The 19805-nt window shown below is 34.7% G+C and overlaps 1 protein-coding gene across 3 annotated transcripts in view; it reads left to right on the top strand.

The window, feature by feature from the left end:
• The window catches only part of RAB27A (RAB27A, member RAS oncogene family), a 69893-nt gene extending 53463 nt beyond the window's left edge, over positions 1–16430 (top strand). For all 3 annotated transcript variants that reach the window (XM_051980691.1, XM_051980692.1, XM_051980693.1), the window contains 5 exons: positions 1143–1317; positions 3234–3319; positions 5249–5352; positions 8558–8681; positions 13645–16430. In XM_051980691.1, the coding sequence (XP_051836651.1) occupies positions 1165–1317; positions 3234–3319; positions 5249–5352; positions 8558–8681; positions 13645–13843 (666 nt within the window). In that variant the 5' untranslated portion in view covers positions 1143–1164 and the 3' untranslated portion in view covers positions 13844–16430. The remainder of the gene's footprint in view (positions 1–1142; positions 1318–3233; positions 3320–5248; positions 5353–8557; positions 8682–13644) is intronic.
• The last annotated feature ends 3375 nt before the right edge of the window (positions 16431–19805 follow it).

Below are 19805 nucleotides of genomic sequence, written 5' to 3'. Positions count from 1 at the left end.
TAATCTCATTGGATCTTTTCACAAACCCTATGAGATTGGTAATTAAAATATTGTCCACACCTTAAAGATGGGAAAACTGAGGATAAATGTCTTGCTTAAAACCACACAGATTGCCATTGGTGGGTATAGAATATGTGCCTATGGTTTCTGATTCTATGTGCAATGCATATTGGACTATACCAGTTGTTATTCAGATGTTCATGCAAGATTTTCCAAAACTAAAAATATAGCTTTGGGAGACTATTTTTGATGGGAGATGAAAAGGGGGAAAAATTGGACATACTTGCAGGTGATGATATCAAGAGTTTTATTTTTTTAGTCTCTTCATTATGCCTATCCCTTCTCTGGGAATTTTCTCTTTTCCTTATTTCTGTTTCTTTTCTGTATTCATTGATGCTTTCACTAGTAACACTCTATGGCTACTGTCCGCTTGTGGGTAAATCACTTAACCTCTCTGTGCTTTCCATTTCCTTATCTGTGAAAAATGATGATAATAATCACTATTTCATGGGGTCATTTGTGAGAAAAAATTTGTAATCCATATATGAATCCTCATGAGAACATGAGTTATAATTTTATATCTTTTAACTTTTTATTCTGATTGAATCAAAGCATGTTTATTAAATTGTTAAATAACAAACTTCCTTTGCTTGCACAATAATTGACATATTTCATATGTGTATGAAATATACACACATACATATATATGCATATATATGTGTGTGTATATGTGTGTGTATATATGTGTGTATATATACACACACACACACACACACACACACACACACACACACACACACATTCTAGATTAGGTAAGATCTCAAAAGGCAAGGTATTGTTTCTTTTCTATTCTTTTAGAGTAAAGATAGGGAACCTTTTTTTCTGCCAAGGGCCATTTGGATATTTACAACATCATTCAAGGACCATACAAAATTATCAACATAAAGAACTCAAACTTTGGGTATTGCTATTGCTAGCTCTTAGCTCATCATCTGCAGTTGCCTTAGCAAGTTCTCCAGCTTTAGCGCCTTTAGCACAATGCTAAGCACATACTTGATTGTAAATAGACGATGTTGAATCTACTTAGTCTTGTCTTTGGATATAGAGTACTAACATTTTTTCTTGTGCTTTGTATTTTGAAGGTAAACTACTGTGTTTTTCATTATGTCTGATGGAGACTATGATTATCTCATCAAGTTTTTAGCCTTGGGTGATTCTGGAGTTGGGAAGACCAGCTTACTTTACCAGTATACAGATGGCAAATTTAACTCCAAATTTATCACAACAGTAGGCATTGATTTCCGGGAAAAGAGAGTGGTAAGTTCCCAATCTTTGTCTGTGGTATTTAGAAATGCAATCTCTGAGTAAACATTTAGGATTTACTTGAATTACTTTGTTGACTTTGGAGACATGGGGAGAGAGCAGAGGTTGGCATCTCAAAGTAAAAAAATAAAATAAAAATAAATTTGAACAAGACTATCAAAATAAAAAAAAAATTCCATGACTATAGCCATATAGACAAAAGCTACTAATTGAAGCAGCATGGGAATGGGAATTAAGAGAGTAAAATCCCACAAGCAATTTATTTTAGGACCCTCAGCAAATCATTTTCTGAGCCTCCTTTTCCTCCTCATGTGTAAAAATTAAGAAAGGTAGTTTGACTAATGCCAACATTCTCTAAATGATTTGCTTTTATTATATACATTTTTTGGCTTCTGTATCTGAAATTATGCATCTGACTTTACTGAAGAAGCATTTATTAACACATGTACTATTATCATTTATAAGAAATAATTGCCAGAACAAAACACGATGTTGTTGATACTACCATCAACAATTATGATATTTATAAATAATTTTCAAATAATATTTTTTCCACTGACAAAATATTTATTTAATTGGTCACTCTATTAATTCTTGTCATTTGCTCCAAGAACTTTGTCTAATTGAACAAATAAAATATATACACAAATAACAGTATATGAAACATGATATTTGGAAGTCATTTGGAAGATCAGAGGAGGAAGAAATCCGTATGAATAGAAGTGATCTAGGGAAAGTGTAAGGCATCTATGCTGAAACTTGAAGTTTTGATATTATAATAAATATTTCCGTTTGGGAAAGATGAAGTTTTACGTCTATATCTCAAGGAGTATTTAAAAAAAAATTAGTCAGTGACAGTTCCATCCTCAGTGTTCTCATAACTCTGGGCTCCTATTGTCTAGTTGCCCATCAACAGCAGCAATATAAGCTGTGCCATGGTGGCACAAGGCACCTTTCGTCCCAGCAATTGTTGATGCTTTTTAAAGAAGTTCTGAGATTCTACTTTACCAGAAGGAGAAACCATAATAGCTTGACCCTTGATTCCTTTTTTTATCCCTAGAGTGAATAAGAATTTTTTTTTAAATTCAAATCCTATAATTTTATTGTGCAAAAAAAAAAAAAATAACCCCCAACCCCAAAGCCACCAAACCTCACCTCCCAAAACACAAGGGTGGGAGGATGGGAAGGAGGGGATAAAGAAGGGAGGAACAAAAAACAATTCCAAACTCCTAACTCAAAGATGGTTATTTTTGAAATTTAATATACAACATCACAGGAAGGGAATAGGGTGAGGCCTTCTCTGAAATGGGGGACTTAGCTGCCCCTTTCCAGGAGGTTCATCAGTTTTAAGGGGATCTCCATGAACAGGGAGCTTCTGATAAGGTAGCAAGCTTGCAAGTGTCTGCTAGGTAGTACTCCCCTATTATTTCTATCCCCCACCATGTTACTGCTCCACAGAGAAAAGAAAAATTTGTCTTTTGAGGATTGGGGTTTTAAAGGGGACATGGTTTCATAAGTCAGTTTTTATCACCCTGATCAGGTTAGTTAGAAAGCTGAATTTTCAGTGGGGTTCCTCAGATGTGTCCTTGGGGAAAACATCTTAAATGTCATCTCTTCCAGCCCTTTCATTTATGAGCACTGATGAGGCCTAATGAAGGTTAAGTGTTGCTCACAGTCTTACCCATAGTATCAGAATAAAGATCTCTAACTTATTATATAGTATTAAATGTTAATCTCAGTATTTAAGTCTTTTAGTTAAAAGGGTTAACACCTTTTAGTTGGTGTTTTTAATTGTGATTCCCAAGGGGAACTAGATATCCTTCAGATTTTGCTCTTGTTCTTGGTACTTGTTTACTGTTCACCAAAGATGTGTTTTGTTTCCCTGTTTTTTTGAAATTTACCTCTTCTAGGTCTATAGGGCCAATGGGCCAGATGGAGCAATTGGCAGAGGCCAGAGAATCCACTTGCAGTTATGGGACACAGCAGGGCAAGAGAGGTGAGGCTTGCCCCAGTTATAGGAGGAACACAAAGCAAGCAATGATCTATAGACAATCACATGATCAGAGAACTGGCCAGTTACCTGATATGCACCTGGGCAAAAAATATGCGGCCAACTAAACAGGAAATTTATCAGACTGACGTGAGAGTGATGGTTTTGTTTTCCATAAGTTTAAAGGGAAAATAATCTTTTAAAAAATTTATTCCTTTTCTTACAGACATTTTATATTAACATATTTTCCCCTAACACAGTTCCTTTATTTCTTCTTACTAATGGGGCCCTTTGTATGTGTGGTTGCATCATTAAGACTCACCTGCTGAAGTTCTAGGTGGGTCTCCCTATCAGAATCTAGAGACCAACAGGAATAGTCCACGTAGCCTTGGCAGGATGTTGCTTTCAGTTCCTATCTGGCTTCTGTTATCTCTCTGAGCCTACCTGCCTAGGATTTTATTGGATATGAGAAACAGCTGTTTTAATGTTTGAATGATAGCTATTTGAAATCAATATTTGAGGAAAACCCTGTACACCTGGTTGGATGACTTAAATTCACTTTACTTGAGTTCCTAGAAGCCCGGTGTTGAGATGGGGGGGCAGGAGAGGGAATGTGAGAGTTTCATGTTGCTCCAAGTCTTGGGAGAGAGAATTGGTGAGGTTAGTGACTGAGTCATTGTTACTCTCCAGTCTTAGGGACAGTAGCCTTTGGGAGAAGCTTGAGGTTAGAGGCCAGAGGACCCATTGTGGCAGTGAGAAATAGTGGAAAGAATGTTGTAACCAGGAGAGACATGGTTTAGAATTCTGCCTCAGTACTTAGCTATGTGACCATGACCAAGCCATATTGTAAGGTTACCCTCAAGTTTTTAAAACAACCATATTTAGTATTTGGTATTTATATTTATTTAGTATTTTAGTATTTATTTGGTATTTATAAATAGTACTTTAAAAATTTGCAAAATATTTTAGATGTTGTCTCATTTTATCCTCATAATCGCTCTAGGAGGAAGGTGCTTTAATAATCCTAATTTTACAGATGAAAAAATTGAGGCTGAGAGTAGTCAAGTGGCTATCCTAGTGTTACACAGCTAGTGAAGATCTAAGACAGGATTTGAGTTTAGGTTTTTCCAAGTTCAGCTTTCTGACTTTTAGTATATGTGTATAGTATATTTAATATGTGTATATGCCTATAATATACACACAAATACATTATAAGGATATGTAGTATGGTGTATAGAAAACTCACTTCAGAGTGAGAAGGAAGACTTGGGTTCAAATCTTGCCTATGATATTGGCTTTGAGATCCTTAGTCTAAGGCAACTATTCAAGACTATTAAATTCAGAGATGTGTTGATCGAGGAAATTACCCACCAGGAGCTTCTTCTAATGAGTCACAGATCCAGTAAAAACAAACAAACAACAAAACATTAAATTTAAAAATATACAAGTATTTCTTTTATAACATGATAATCAAATTTAAAAAATGGAAATATGTTTTCATATGATCATACATGTATTATAGGTTATATATTGTATGATTATACACATATTTATATAGGTTATACATTATATATGTATAAGCTACATAAAATTGCTTGCCTTCTCAACAAGGGGGGAAGGTAAGGAAGGAAGGGAGAAAATTTGGAATTCAAATTAAAAAAAAAAGAATGCTAAAAATTGTTTTTACATGTAATTGGGAGAAAATAGAGTATTAAATTAAAAAATAAATATACAGGTATACACAGTACTCATTGCCTAATTATTCATGGTTCTGTCATAAATTATTGGGTAATCTATGGGCTCCGGAATTAGTTTTTGTTATTTCTGCTAAGTGATTGACTAAATTACCTCCCCTTTGTATAGGGACCATTAATTTAAAACAAAGTAGCTTGTTCTCATGAGGGGACCACTAAAATTTTGCTTTTGTGTTCCTAGATTTCGTAGCCTGACTACTGCATTTTTCAGAGACGCTATGGGTTTTCTTCTCCTTTTTGATCTGACCAATGAGCAAAGTTTTCTCAATGTCCGAAACTGGATAAGTAAGTACTTTTTTCATCTCTCTTTATAATCTCTTTTAAAAAATGTAACTTAGAGAAATTTGTTTTTGAGTTCAATTTGTAATTTAAGTCAGATAAAAGAAAAAATGCTTTAATAAGTTACATTTTTTCCTTTATCTGACTTTCAATAATTGTTCTTTCCTTCCCTAGTTAGAAGAATCATAGAAATGTAAGAGAAAGACTTTGAGATACCATATAATGTGTGTTGTAGTTTTAAGTTAGAATTGAACCTAGACTATGATTAGAAAATAAGACTATGACTCATTTAAAAAAATTATCCTGCAAAGATTCCACATCTCTTATTGTTCAGGTTTCTTGGCAATGATGGCTATTAAATTAAATTGCTATTGCAAGATGTAGTTGAAATATGTGTCAGTTATTCGTTAACTGTAATGGCAAATTTTATTTTTCTGCCTTCCTATTTTTTGTTATCATGGTTAATTGAATGTTAGGTATATATTTTTTCTATTATTCTGATTGTTTTTTAAATAGTTACTCAAGACTGTAGGATATGTTGGAATTTTAAAAAATCAATATTGCTATAACTTAGTACATAGTAGTTAGAGAGTTGGCTAGCAAGACATGGATTCAAGTGATGGCTTTGACATATTAGATCTGCAGCCTCAAGCACAGTCATTTCTCCTCTTAATTTCTCAGAAGCCCAGTCAATTTTGAGATTATAAATTACAGAACAATGAATGTTTTGGATTGCTGGAGGGAGCTTTCTTACTTGGACTTCTCCACTTCACTTGAATGAACTTCACTCCATCCACTTCAATAAAACTCTGAAGTTCTGAAACAAACAAATCTGTTTCATATAAGAGGAAAAAAAAAAAAAAACCTCAAACATATTTACTTTGCATGATTTTGTGAGATGGTAATAAGGTTTTTGGACACCCTAAGTGGCAAAGTGAATTGAGCATTGGGCTTAGAATGAGGAAGACTTATCTTCCTGAATTCAAAATCAGCCTCAGATACTGACTAGCTGTGTGACGCTGAATATGCAATTTAACCCCCATTTGCCTCAGTTTCCTCATCTGTAAAATGAGCTGGGGAAGAAAATGGCAAACTACTCCAGAATCTTTGTCAAGAAAACCCCCCCAAAGTCACAAAGTGTCAAATGGGATTGAAAACAATTGAATAACAGCAGCAATGTGTGTATTGGTGTCACACTATATGGATAGACTCCTAAGGTGTGACACTATCTTAGTGATTCTAGGCAAGTGCCCAACCCTTTCCAAACTCATTTTCTACTGGATATAATTCTTAGGTGTGGGACATAAAGTGAAAGGGATCTTAGAGATCATTTAGAGGTGATACATTCATTCAATATTTACTCATTATTGATTATTCAGAGGTATTTTGTTCCTGGTGTTGGGATGGGATGTGGGAACATAATTCCTCTATCTGGCTTAGCCCTTTGCAAATAATGCTGGTTCCTTTTGGAATCAATAGGTAAGAGTCAGGATGGGGCCATTTATGACATGATTGTAGTTAATCTGAACCAATTCTCTCATGATTATTCTGAGGTTTTTAGTGCAAAACAATAGAATAGATTCTATTTCTGGGTGCTTCAGAGAACATTTGAATAGTATCAATTCTGTCCTATCCTAGATATATTGTATATCTATATACTACATATATGGAGTATTTGCAAAAGTCCTATAACTTCAATGTTAGTGTATAAACTAAACTGCTTCAAATACCATTACTTTCTTTTCTTGGTGGGAACTCGGACATAGAAAGTTTATGTTGCAAGTACTTGTATGACACATGTCATTATTAAACATTAGATTCCACAACAATATTTATTTGTATTCTTTGTCAATTAATAGGATTTAAGTTCCTAGTACAGGGTTGTTCTTAAGTGTTCTCGAAGAGGACCATGACCTCAGGGAGATGATACTTTGGATTTAAATGAGGGAGAGTTGTGTAAGGTCATGGTTCTTAGAGATGGCAAAGGCTTAGATAAGGTCCTTGCCTAGAAAGATAATCTAGTGAGAAGGACAAAATATGCACTCAAAACACTTAGTGATAAAAGACAGTTTTTAAAATAACATTGTATTATATTATACAAAGGCAGCCTGGCATAGCTGATAAGAGTGCTAGCTTGGTGACCAGATAACCTTGTTTCAAATCCTTCCCTGGACAGTTGTGTGTCCCTTTATATCTCAAGAAATTACCTGGAATTTCACTAAGTCATGGATGGTCTGCAATCTGCCTTGATAGAGAAAGTTCCTCCTGAATGTCCCACACTGATAAAGTTGTAGAACCTTTATGTATTCTTCTATGTTCAGAATATTACATTAATGAGATTGGAGAAGAGTGATCATTAGAATGACGTAAAAGAGGGAAGGGAATTTGAAAAGAGGTTGAGCAATATAATAAAAGACTACAGAGATGGAGAAAAAGAGAACAAAAATGGAGTAGAGAAGAGAGGAGGGAAAAGGGAACATTTTGGTTTGAAAGAAAATGTGGCAATGAAAGTATTAGTAAAGTGTCATTTTTTAAAAAAGCTTTATTATTTGGGAGATTGTGTGCTTGGCTAGTTGACATTATTACATGGTTTAGTTGGTTTTCTCTTGTGTCTAGATGTAAGGCAGCAACCATGAAAAAACCTATAAACACAAGGGATAAGAATTGTAGTTATTTTAGCCTTCTAGAATTCCTGAAGGTTCTTTTTGACTCCATGATTTATTCCATTGCTGTCTGTGCCTGCTAATTCTCTCCTTCCCAATGAAATCCTGTTGTTTGTCCTAGAGTTACTATACTGGGAAAGATTTATAGTGAGAAACAAGAAAATACAGTAGAGGAAAAAATTTGAACAAATGGATTAGATAGAAAGTCATTTTTATTTGCTGTAGTAAAAACTTTGAGAATGAATATCAAAACAGTTTTAAGGTTGGAGCAGTAGACATTGCTCTCAGCCTCTATTTTTTTTTTAAACCATTTACCTAATAAGAGTATGAGCGAGCATAAATTTCTCTGTGTTGGGAAGAAAAGAGGAAGTTTGAAAAAATTTAACCCTTCATCCAATATTTGTAAGATATAGGATTTACTTAAGTAAAATTATTTTGCTCTAGTTTCCATCCTAGAATTTTACAATTTAATGACTATTTTCAATCTTAAGCTGTTTTCATTACTATGGACCTATAACCACTTCTTGCATTTATTTTTCTATTGACAGGCCAACTCCAAATGCATGCATATTGTGAAAGCCCAGATGTAGTGCTCTGTGGTAATAAAAGTGATCTGGTGGATCAGAGAGTAGTAAAAGAAGAGGATGCTAGGGAAGTTGCTGAAAAATATGGGTAAGTTTTTTTGTGACAAGATAAGGAAACTTGGGTTTTTAAAAAGTGCCATAAGGAGGCTCAGTAAAAACTTGCTATAATGTTGACTTTTGGAGACATCAGACTACATGTTTTACCTTTAGGGACCACAGTTTTCATATTTTTAGTTATCCAATGTTCGAAATGTGGCTGTAGTTGCTCCTACTTTTCCCCTTGGGCACATACAGGTAACTCTTACGGAACGAGGGTATTTTCTGTTCCTCTGGACCAAAGGAATCCCATCTTTTACTAAAACGAGTCAAAATTGAAAGTGCAAGGGCAGAAGAGTTTCAATCAAGCCTCCTATCATGACCTTGGCTTTACAGTCCAGACTGTCTTCCTTCTTAAATTATATCCATTTACATCATATAGGTTTTGTTGTCCATAGTTATTTACATGTTCCCCTCATTAGAATATGCACTTCTGGAGCACAGGGACTTTTTGTCCTTCTTTGTATTCCTAGTGTTTGACATGGTGCCTATTATTCAGGAAATACATAGAATTGATTGTATTACATGGGAGACACTGGCTCAGACAGGACTGTTCAGTATGGCATGTCCTCATCAGAGAAGATGCTGTGTTCTATGAGTAAACCAGAATTGAAGTAGTTCACAAGAATTGAGAGATACGCAAAGTTACATCCCAAATGTTCACTGGGACTATCTGTGTCCAACTAGGAGCAGAGCATTCTAAGTTTGTTTTGGTCTGATCAGCCTCAATCTGGCACACTAACTTGACTCTAACATAGTGGTATCATTTTGTTCCTCTTGGAGGACAAAATACAACAACTTACATGCTAATTGAATGACTGACTAGACTTGATGAGGGAGAGGAGTTGGGCTAAGTGTGCAGGATGAATGGAAGGGAGGAGATGTTGGAGAAAGGGAAAGTAGATAGGAAGAATCCTTTTTATTGCTTATGATGTATTAATATGATGGATATTTTCTCAGCAAAATATTTTCTCAGTTTCTGGTCAATCTTACTGAGTGGCCAGGACTTTATAGACTGGATTTTAGAAGAGTCATTTGTTACTTGTTTATGAAAGGATCAACAAAAAAAAAAGTTGACTTTTTGTTGATGAAAGTCTTAGATTTCTTTCAATTCAATAGAAAGATCTACCTGAGTGTGACAATGCAGAGACTAAAGGTGTGTGTGTGTGTGTGTGTGTGTGTAGAAATTTTAGTACAAAGTTAAAGGACTAAAATAGGAATTTTACTCTGTCAGTACTTCATTCTTTTTTTTTTAATTAAAGCTTTTTATTTACAAAGCATATGCATGGGTAATTTTTCCAACATTAACCTTGCAAAACCTTTTTGTTCCAAATTTACCCATCCTCTCCCCCATCCCCTCCTCTACCTGGCAGATAGTCCAATAAATATGTTGAAATACATGTAAAATCCAATATATGTATGTGTGTGTGTGTGTGTATATATATATATATATATATATATATATATATATATATATATAGTTATCTTGCTGCACAAGAAAAATCAGATCAAGAAGTAAGAAAAAGAGAAACTGAGAAAGAAAACAATAGTCCAATAAATATGTTGAAATACATGTTAAATCCAATATATGCATATATATACATATATATATTACATAGTTATCTTGCTGCACAAGAAAAATCAGATCAAGAAGGAAGAAAAAGAGAAACTAAGAAAGAAAACAATAGTCCAATAAATATGTTGAAATACATGTTAAATCCAATATATGCATATATATTTATATAGCTATCTTGCTGCACAAGAAAAATCAGATCAAGAAGGAAGAAAAAGAGAAACTGAGAAAGAAAACAAAATGCAAGCAAATAACGTGAGAATGCTATGTTGTGGTCCACACTCTGTTCCCACAGTTCTCTCTGGGTGTAGATGGCTCTCTTCATCACTGAACTGGTTTGAATCATCTCGTTGTTGAAGAGAGCCATGTCCATCAGAATTGATCTTCATATAGTCCTTAATACTTCATTCTTTGCTCATTTTATTCTTGGAATAAAGCAGAAACTACTTAGAGGAAGTGTGCCAAGAAGCTGTAGGAGATAAGGTTGGGTAAGCAGCATGTTTGGACTGTAGGACCATAATTTTTAAAATCAATTCTGTGGTTTTATTGGTATAGAGAATTCCCTCTAGTACAGATTGGGATCCTGTAACTAACAGAGTAAGTGACTTGTGAAGGGTCACATACCCAGTAGGTGTCAGAGACTGGGCTTGACCTTTTTTTTTTGATTTTGAGAGGTTAGCTCTTAATCCACCATGCCAGATTACCTCATGAATATTAGTTTATGGAATGTGGATTTTGTTCTGGTGCAGGTTTTTGAAGGTTTTTGAGCAGGGAGTGATGTGAAATTTGGGTTTTGTTTTGTTTTGTTTTTAAGGAAGATTAATTTGGGGGGGGAATGCCCAGCATAGGTAGGAAGGATGAAAACCTGGAGTAGGAAAACCAATTTGTAGTTGATTATTGTAATATAGGCATGAATATTTAGATTAAGAGAAATGAGGTGTAAGAAAAGGCTATGGATTTTATAATTATGAAGTCATTAATTATAGTTTGAATGATTTAAGTAAACTGGTCAAGATGGTAGTCAACTTGCAAAGGATTAAGGAGAAAATGGATGTCAAAAATAGAGGCAGTGAAGGAAGGAGCAAAATAACCTACAAGGTCCTTCCAAAGTCAATGATTCATTACTATTGTAATGGGTGGTCAGATAGGTAGTCAAGCAGGTTTTATTGTTGTATGGAAGAGCTGTGTATATTTAGAGAGAAAGAAAGAAACATCTAGAGAAGATGAAAATATTGGGTGGAATGCTATAGAAAGGTAAGAGATAAACATGGCAGAAAGGACCATCACGAATTTAGAATGGAGGTTTTAAGAGTAGCATGCTCCTCACACATTCTGTTAGGTCCCTTGAACATGCTTGAGAGGATTGATGTAGAGAAGTGTATCTTGAGTAACATTGAGGATGGCTAGGATATCATCCATAGGGTTAATTAGTGAGGTTGGGGATAGTGCATAAAGAGACAAGATGGAAATGAATGTAGATTTAGAAGAGCCAGCAGAGGTGGTATTCTAGGGAACTACATTATGAATAAAAGACTGGCAACAAGGAAAGACCAAGTAAATTTTTAACATTCTGAAAGTAGGCAGGTACCTTTTCTCAGAGAAACATTTTCAGACAAGTAATTAATAAATGCAGTACTGCATTAGCACCATCTTGTGGAGAAAAGTGAATAATACAAAATTCCAGTATATACTTGAATACAATTCTTTATAAATACAAAATGTGATTCAAGGCTTGAATTCTTAAGCTAAGTATTTTACCAAACTTTTGTAGAAACCACACAATAAGGAGCCATTCAAGAAGAAAAAAAATTACCTCTTTTAAAGGTAGTTTTGTGTGTTTTTAAAACATTTTTTACTTATAGGATTATGGAAAAAATTTATGGAATAAAATGTCATTGTGTCCCCCAAATGATTTCTAGAAATTATGCAGTAAGAAGATTGCATGTGCTTAGTGTCAGTGATCACTGAAGTTTTTTTTTACAAAGGGCGTCCCAAAACACTGTTTGAAGCATTAATAGTTAATATGTTTAAATAGTTTAAAAAGTTTAAGACTTTTGAAATACCTTCTGTACTTGAGGACAAGTAGCATTATTAGCAAGAACAAGATTAATTTGTATCCAGGGTGGGTAGGAAAGGGATAGCTAGAAAAAGGTTCTTCAATCTTTGTATCATGACAGTGTATGTCATGGCTGTCTTTAGCAAGCTTTTGAAATCTGTGGATTCTTTTTTTCCAAATAATTAGAGGAAATGTTAAATGTCATATGGAGATAAGTAGAAATAAAAATGTAATTATTTTCTAATCAAAGTTCATGGATCTGTGAAGTCCATCCATGGACTCCTTGGGATCCTTAGACTAGTTTAAGAACTTCTGATAGAGGGGTTGGTGGATGTATTTCTATCCACTCCATTCTGGTGGTAGGATTGATGAGGGGAACCCCAAAACTCTCTCTAAAACTTCTTCAAGGAGAAAGTCTCCTTGAATCCTGGCCTCCTAAAAGACCCCACATGAGGGAAACAGGATAACCAGTTTCATTTTGTTTTCTTGAGAGATGAGCACCCACACCCATAGATAATACTCACTACTGATTAGGCTGATCTTTAATTCAACGGGAAGCTTAGAGACACTCATTCAATTCTAAGACTCTCCAGCTCAAGCTGCACCAGCCCCCATCAAGAGCAACTCCCAGCTTGCAGCCAAGGTCTCAATTATAAAATGAGCCGATTTGGGTATCAGTCCTTGCAAAGGACTTAATAAGCCATCCCTGGCATAGCAGCAACTCTCTGCCCTCTGAAATAATATTCTCTTTCAGCATTACCTTTTCTTTATCTTTCTTACCAAGACTTTATACCTCTCTATTGGGATTTCTCTGCTAGAAACTTTACTTCTCTGTCAGGACCTTGCCACTGAGGAATTCAGTCTCTCTATTCATGCATAACAAAGGCTGACTTCCCAATGCCTATAATAAACTTCTTTTACTAGTCTAGCTTTTTGGGTTCATAAATTTCTTTACAAAGGACCTCTGCACCAGCAGAAGGGGATTCCCACAACTCCCTGCTCTGTGCCGAATCTTAGGGGGACTTAGAGGAGCCAAACCTCTTCATTTGGTTCCCTGAACCTGCCACTAACCTCATCATTTAGCCCCCTAACCACCAGGATTCCTAACCTCTTCAGGATCCATTTATTTCTGTAGAAATTAGAAACAAAGAATTTTTGATTCTGCTTTTGAACACTATTAGGTGAAATATGTATTTCAAAATATCACAAAGGTAGCTTTCTTTACAAAAAAGTATCTGAAGACATATTAATTTCCTGCTTTGGTATAAATAATGGAGATAGTCTGAAAACCACATGGCATTAACCCAAATGTGCTCTGTCTTCTAGAATCCCATACTTTGAAACCAGTGCTGCCAATGGCACCAACATAAGCAAGGCAATTGAAATGCTCCTGGATCTAATAATGAAACGAATGGAACGATGTGTGGACAAGTCCTGGATCCCGGAGGGAGTAGTGCGATCTAATGGCCACAACTCTACTGAGCACTTAAATGAAAATAAAGAAAAGGGTGGATGTGGCTGCTAAAAAGTAAAGTGCCATAATAAACTGCTATAATTCAAGAAACCTGTGTATTTTAAAATTTTGAAAATCATTTCTATGTGGTACAGTTGCAGTTGAATGCATTTCTGTGAAGAATTAAGAAAGCAGAAAGTAGTATTTCCTAACTAATTTAACTGACTGCTGCTGAGTAATTTATAAAAAAATTAAAAAAAAATATATTCAGACTGGAATTTAATTAACAAGCATATTTTTAGTGCTTAATCCATACTAGTTAATTCCTTCAGGGATTTATAATTTTGTAGCAGTAATAGTCAATAAAATTGTATTCAGTCATGGAATTTGTGGCTAGAAGAGGATCTCAAAGATCTTCCAGTCCTGAAATTTTTTCACAGCTATTTACTGTGATAAATTCTTGGTGTAGGAGTACTGAGTATCTCCTGTATGGTGGCATTATAAGCAACTGAAAGAATTATTTAGAGAATTCTATTTGTAATAAATTTCCTATAGGAAGATTATTTATAAAATCAAAACCAAGTTTATATTACTGTGTGTAAGCTGCAATTGTGAAGCCAAATTTTAAAAACCTCCAGCTGTACCATATATGAAATTATAAAATATCATTTATGCCACTTGAATGTTAAATCAGAAGGCACGCGTGCACACACACACACACACACACACACACACAAGTTTGTTTCAAGTGTAAGAGGATAATGATTTGGAGATATTTATAGAAACAAAGGGGCAAAAATTGCTGTACTTTTGACCTCTCCAGTATTGTTCAGTGATGTTCTGGGGTAATTTGTGGAATCAGCTCTACTGTGATGGGAGCTGAAAGTAAAATTGTTTATTCTCACTTTAAATAAATAGCAAGTGAGCCTGAACAAGTTTGTTGAGGGGGAAGCAAAGAGAATTTTTTGGACTTTTATCCCCAATTCCCACAGTGAAACCCATATTGCTGTACACTTTACAAATGACTTCCCCAAGTCTTGGTAGGACTATGTGTGACTGTGGGTTAAAAGGACCAAGGTTCTAAAGCCATTTATTTTAATATTTTGGGTATTGTTTCAATGTTATATGAGCAGTAAAACTGGTGCTTCTAACTCTTCATTGTATTTTCACCATAGAGAAAAGTCAGGATAATTGTAAATTATGGGACTAATTCACTTTAGTTGGAAGTTATATTTGGCCAGCAAATTTTTTGTGTTATAACTGGTGCTTTGCACTGAAATTATTTGTAAACAAGAAAACATCTTGAACAATTTTTTTTTCAAATTTAGGTTAAATTCCTAATATTGGTCTGGTTATTTTTTAAAATATTAAATTTTAAGCTTGTAATTACACCAAGTAATTTTTCACTTGACTCCTGGATAGTATGTAGGTGATGTTTTCAAATTTCTTCCTTTTTCTTTACTAGAAGAAGTTGATTTTGTATGTTAATGAAAGGCATATTTTTTTTTACTGCTTTTAAATTCTAATTTAATTTCTAATGCAGTGTAAAAATGATTAAAAAGCATTTATTTTACAGAAATTTTTTGTCAACACCATGCACTGCACGTGTGGACATGTAACTCCAATACCTTGCCAAAGTGTCTATATACTAAATTTAAAGTGGTTTGCAGGTTCTTTTTAGGTATTTTCATAGCCATTTGTTTACAGAAATCAAAATTATTTCTTTCAGGGGAATAATATTTATTAAAAATTTCAACAAAGAAATGTAAACTCCTTATTCCAATGGCCAGCAAGTCTGCGATAATATTTAATATACTTTAAATTAAAAATAAAAATGTATTGCATAGATCATACAGTATTTGGCTAAAACTGAGGAAATGAAATTAAAAAATAATTACTTTTATAAAATAACTTTCTGGTGAATTTTTAAATGTAGTAGAGTGTAGGGCTTGCTTCCTGCCTCTTGCTTTCTAAAATATGATGTACTTTTCTTCCCTGCTATAAATTATATATACTAAATTTTTATTCTGATTTACACCTGAAATGTCTGAGAGAACTTTCAGAAGTAGACAGGGGTAAAGAATATATAGTTTTTTATATTGTTATGTGCAATTCCAAGGAATGGATTCTGAAATCACTGGATTAAGTTGTTTACTCAGCAGTGCCTTCTGAAGGTGCTACATTAGAGTAAATGATGTTAGTATAAATCAGAATGCATATTGTAAGATAATTTGTATATTTTAGAATAGCTATATACATATACTATACTTGTATGTTGTGTATGTAATCATGTGTCTGGGATTGACTCATCTCTCAAGGCAAGTTACATGTGTTCATATATTGATATTTAATTTTAAAGAACTACATGCATAATTAACTGCCCATTCCATTAGCCTTAAGAAAGTTAAGGTGTAAATTTCATGCAATTCTTTTAAAAGTGTTATTTGCCCACATGAACCAAGTTTAGCTACTGAAATAAATGATGTACATTTTGGAGGGAGTAATTTGTTTAGGTTTGATATTAAAATGCCATATTTTTGTCCTACAACTTATTTTTCTATTTATAGTCTTATATAAAAAGTAAAATGTATCTTTAATGAAACAGCTTTAACCTTGTGTCACACATATTATGCATAATAAAAAAGGTCTATCAATTTCATATGTGAATTTGATTTTATTTCTAGTTGTACCTAAATTTAAATTGAGTTCAGAATATTCTTTGGAAAAGAACTTTTCTCTTATTAAAACATGCCAGTCTCAAGGTAACAGTTCCTATGTTCATTGAAATCAATTAGATGACCAACTAAGTAAATAAATGCATTTAGGTTTTATACATTTGCAAATCAAGAAAATCATCATACTATAAAATACTGACAAAAAGGTCTACAAAATGCTAGGCATAATGAGGAGAAGATATTGTAGAAAGCAAAGAAAACAGTACACCTGATTTGTTACTAAACTATATTTTGGATATACCTGGATTACCGTGTCTGGTTTTAGCTGCTGACCTTTAAGAAAAATGTAATGAAGATAAAGAAGCTGATAGAGGGATAATAAAAACTCAGGTTTTATAATTAATGAGGTGAGGTGATGAGAATAGAAAGCTGAATCAAAGAGCCCTTACCCTCAGGTAGTATTCAAGTAGGGAGGATTACAAGATGTGCAGAAGGAAGCATGCCAGAATATAGAAGAAAAGGAGAGCAACAAAGCAGAGTTTCAGGCAGAATGATCTGAGAATCTGGGGAATGATTATCTTCTGTAGGTAGGGGCAGTGAAAATTTCATGGAAAATATAGTACCCAGGCTTGGTCTTGAAGAGACAATTATGTCAATCAATCAATCAATCAACCAATCAACCAACCACCCAACCAAATAAGTAGGAATTGTCTATTATGTTCCATGAGATGCAGTGTGGGATGATGGATAGAGCTAGTCTTGGAACTAGTTAGATCTAGCTAGGTTTACATATCTCTGATACATACTATTTATGTGTCTGCCTCTGACATTATCTGTGTGATTCTAGGCAAGCTGTCTAGATGATTCTCAGAAGTCTCAGCAACTTTCTTAAGACTATGTGTCAGGGAAGGTATTTAGACCTATAGTAGAGTATAGTAGAGGAAATTCATCTGGAGCTTTCTCTATCAGTGAAATGATGGATTTAGTCTCTATCCCTACTATATAGTAGGCATTGTGTTTAGCACTGTTGTACAATATCCAAAATGAAATAATTCCTGCTCTCAAGGAGTATACATCCTTTTAGGAGAGACTACACATACACACACACACACACACACACACACATACACACATATTGAAATACAACAATAAATACAATGTAATTGGGGCCAATCAATGATTCGGAAAAGTCTCACATTAGAGGTACTACTTTGGCTGAGCTTTGAGGAAAGCTAAGTTCTATTTGTTGTTTGACTCTACTCATTCTTTAGGATTAGATTATTTAGTTTCCAAAGAATTTTTGGACTTTTTTCCAAGGCCCTTTATTACACATAATTTTTATATCATCACGATCTGGAAAAGATTCATTTCATATTTCTGCCTTTCTTCATTTGATTAAAGCTAAAAATTCTGAGAAGCAGGGGAGAAGAGAGAATGAATTTCAGACATCAATTGTAGCCTATGCAAAGACATAGACATAGAAAATACCGAGTCATGTACATAGAAGATACCAAGTCATGTAGAGGGAAAAATCAAGTACAGATTGATTGGACTGTATATGAAGAAGAGTATTATCTAACACTTCTGGAAAGGCAGGATGGAGTCAAGTTGTAAAGAGCTTTAAACATCAGAGGAAGTATATATTTGATCTGAGAGGCAATATGGAACCCTAGGCTTCCCGAGAAGATTGACATGTCCCAACCTATTCCTTACACACAGCACTTCAGAGAAGAAAGTTTGAAAACTAAGATGGTGAATGCAATAATATAGATGAAAGATGACTTTATCTTTTGTCCTCAAATGACAGAGCTGATACCATGTCTTGCAAATGAATTGGATTTAAGTGAGGGAGGGCTGAGCAAAGTCACTCATATCTTCCTCCCCGGAGTCCTCTGGATCCAGTGGCAAGATAGAGATGAGGATGACTGGAGGTGGCCCCAGATGCCTTTTAAAGTTAACATCTTACCAAGACCTCAATTTAACTAAGACTATGCCCAATCAGTGATTAAGGTTAGAGGATGATTGTGTGAACAGAGAGAAGGGGTGTAAGACTTGGCGACTGAATATGCAGGATGACGGGAGAGTCGATGATGGGCCTAAAGTTATGAACCTAGGTGACAAAAATTCTGCCATTGACAGAAATAGGGAAGTTGAGAAGGGCAACAGGTTGTATGGGGAAATATCAAGTTCTGTTTTAGACATGTTGAGTTGGAGATAGTGATGGTATTCAGCAGGCAGTTGGTGTTGTGAGCCTAGAATTTGGGTGAAAGATTGGCTTGATTTATATAGATCTTGAAATCACCTGTATAAAGATGACAATCAAACCCTTGGGAGCTGATAAGGTCACCAATGTCTCATTGTGCTTTGCACATGGAAGGAAAAGAGAAGCCCCAGTACAGAGTCAGGTTATACTCAGGATTAGGAAACAGGAGGTTGTGATGCAGCAAAGGAGAAAAAAGAGAGAGAGCAATGTTGTGAAAACTCAGAAGGGAGAGAATATCCAAGAGAAGGCTAGTTAACAGTAATATATACTTCAGAGAGGTTAAGCAGGATGAGCTTTGAGAAAAGGCCAGTAATGATAAAGGAAGGTGCTTTGTGTGTATCTCTATGAGAAATGGTCTGCTTGAACAAATATTGTCAGGAGAAAATATGAGTCTGAGGAACAGCTAGCACTTCAATATACCTGAAAAGCAGAGTGTATGAAAGGAAAATAAGTCCCTTGTTTGAAAAAAGACTAAGAAACTTGAATTTTTTTTCTAATGACAATTAGAGTCACAGCTCCATTTAGAACCAAATCTATTCTTCCTTTTGAGAGGAAGAATGACTTGGTTGTATCTTGTATTAGTTATATTACTATTGTGGTATAGTGTGAAGTATGGATTAGAAAAGGGGGCAGGTACTGGAGTGTGATCCAGATAAGATATGATGAGCACCTGAATAGGACAGTAGCTGTGTGAATAGAGAGGAGGATCTATGCAAGATTTGTAAGATATTTTGGAGGTAGAATTAAAACAACTTGGTAACTGATCGGTGTTAATAAGGAAGGAAAAATAAAATTTATCTTGGAGGTTTTGGACTGGCATCATGGTGATGCTTTCCAGAGAAATAAGGAAGTTTGGAGATAGAGGGGATGAATTCACTTTGCTTATATTGAGTTGAGGGTGCTGGTGCAATATCCAGGTGTAGATGCCCACAAAAAGGTATTAGAATATATATGATTAGAGTTAAAAAGAGAGATTTGGACTAGATATGAATTAGGAAATCCTCAACATAGAAGTGATGATGGAAATCATGGGACTAGATCCAGAATCAGAACACTATATACCAGTTCTTGTTCTCCTTGTCTTCTTCCTTCCTCT

Source organism: Antechinus flavipes, chromosome 2 (genome assembly GCF_016432865.1).
Source record: "Antechinus flavipes isolate AdamAnt ecotype Samford, QLD, Australia chromosome 2, AdamAnt_v2, whole genome shotgun sequence".
NCBI lineage: Eukaryota > Metazoa > Chordata > Mammalia > Dasyuromorphia > Dasyuridae > Antechinus > Antechinus flavipes.
This window is presented reverse-complemented; position numbering and strand designations above follow the sequence as displayed.